Below are 1,573 nucleotides of genomic sequence, written 5' to 3' on the forward strand. Positions count from 1 at the left end.
AAAAACAACAAAACAAACAAAATGGTAATATCAGTAAAAGAGACAAATTAATAAATACAATCAAATAAGGAAAGTGAACTTCAAAATTCTGTATAAAATACTTTGCTAAAATTCCAAGAAAATATCGTTGACTTGAAAAACTGAAAATTGGTCAGATTTTAAAATAAGATACAAATTTTAAAACCAGCAAGGGTGAAATCAGATGATGACATATTTAAAAAATCAATCATATGAGATAAATTATTCAATTATAAAAAACTTGTACTTTATTTTATTTTTAAAAATTTAGGAAATTAGTAGCAGGTAGTTTTAAGATTAATAATATAGGTTACAGAAGAGATTGAAGTTAAAAAGCAATATTTGTTTACATGTGGAGAATATCCTTTTGAAACTTATTTATCCCCATATTTTGGGCTGTATCAGTATTGACTCAAGCTTCAGTTCCCATGATTTCTGCTTTATAGTTATTACTAAGACAAACTTCATAGTTTGTTTTTAACAAAGCTAGAATGACTTAACTCTATTCCACTTATTTTTTCAAAAACAGAAAAAAAATAGTGCTTGTCTGAAAAGTATCAGAAGTTGTAATATGGAAATCTTATTTTTTCCCCACAGCCACTGAACTATGAAAAAAAGAAGTCATATACCCTCAACATAGAAGGAGCAAATACACATCTTGATTTTCGCTTTTCTCACTTGGGTCCTTTTAAAGATGCTACCATGCTGAAGATCATTGTTGGGGATGTAGATGAACCACCGCTATTTTCCATGCCTTCCTATGTCATGGAAGTCTATGAAAATGCCAAGATCGGGACCATTGTGGGCACAGTTTTAGCACAAGATCCTGACAGCGCTAACAGCTTAGTAAGGTATGGCATGTTTCAATCTCTTAGACATAAAACAATTTTTATTGCTTCTCATAGTAACTTAACATGAATAAAATAATGCTTAAAATGTTTTATTTGCATGTTGTTTTTCCATTAATATAAATGACCTGTTAGTTGATTCTTTAACTGAGTAATTTAGCAGATGGGTTTTTGTCAAATTAAGAATATATATAGCTACCTCCATTAATGCATTGTTGGCCATACAGATTATTTTTTCACTTGACCTAACATATGTGAGCCTAATTGACTGAGAAAACTGGTGTACAAATTTAATCATAAACTAGAGAATCTTTGGTCCTTTAATGATAGGAAATGCAGATATTGAGCAGATAGTGAGGATTTGGGAATAACACTAATCTCTGACTCATTGGTTACTCTGATGATAAGAACTATGTTGCTTTAGGAAATCATCTGCCCTTATTTGTAAAAGAGGAAAAATAATACCCAAATTTTAGAGCTATTGTGAGAATTCTTGAAGCATTGTGCTTTATAAAGCACTGGGCAAAATGACTTAAATCTATTAGTAAGTCAAAAAATACTACCTCGTCCAAGGCAGTATAGAGTTTCAGTTTACAGAACGGATACTGAAGACAGGAATACCAGAGTGAGAATTCTGGTGTCTCTACCAATTAGCTGAGTGATCTTACACAGTCATTCAACTCTGATGAATTTCAAATTCCTAATAT

The 1,573-nt window shown here is 31.0% G+C and overlaps 1 protein-coding gene across 1 annotated transcript in view; it reads left to right on the plus strand.

The window, feature by feature from the left end:
* Nucleotides 1-869, plus strand: part of LOC103601214 (cadherin-18-like) — a gene marked incomplete at both ends in the record, with an annotated part of 191,273 nt that extends 190,404 nt beyond the window's left edge. The window contains one exon of the mRNA XM_008585597.1: nt 713-869. Coding sequence (XP_008583819.1) covers nt 713-869 — 157 coding nt within the window. The remainder of the gene's footprint in view (nt 1-712) is intronic.
* Between the last annotated feature and the right edge of the window lie 704 nt (nt 870-1,573).

Source organism: Galeopterus variegatus, unplaced genomic scaffold, assembly GCF_000696425.1.
Source record: "Galeopterus variegatus unplaced genomic scaffold, G_variegatus-3.0.2 Scaffold3631, whole genome shotgun sequence".
Classification (NCBI taxonomy): Eukaryota; Metazoa; Chordata; class Mammalia; order Dermoptera; family Cynocephalidae; genus Galeopterus; species Galeopterus variegatus.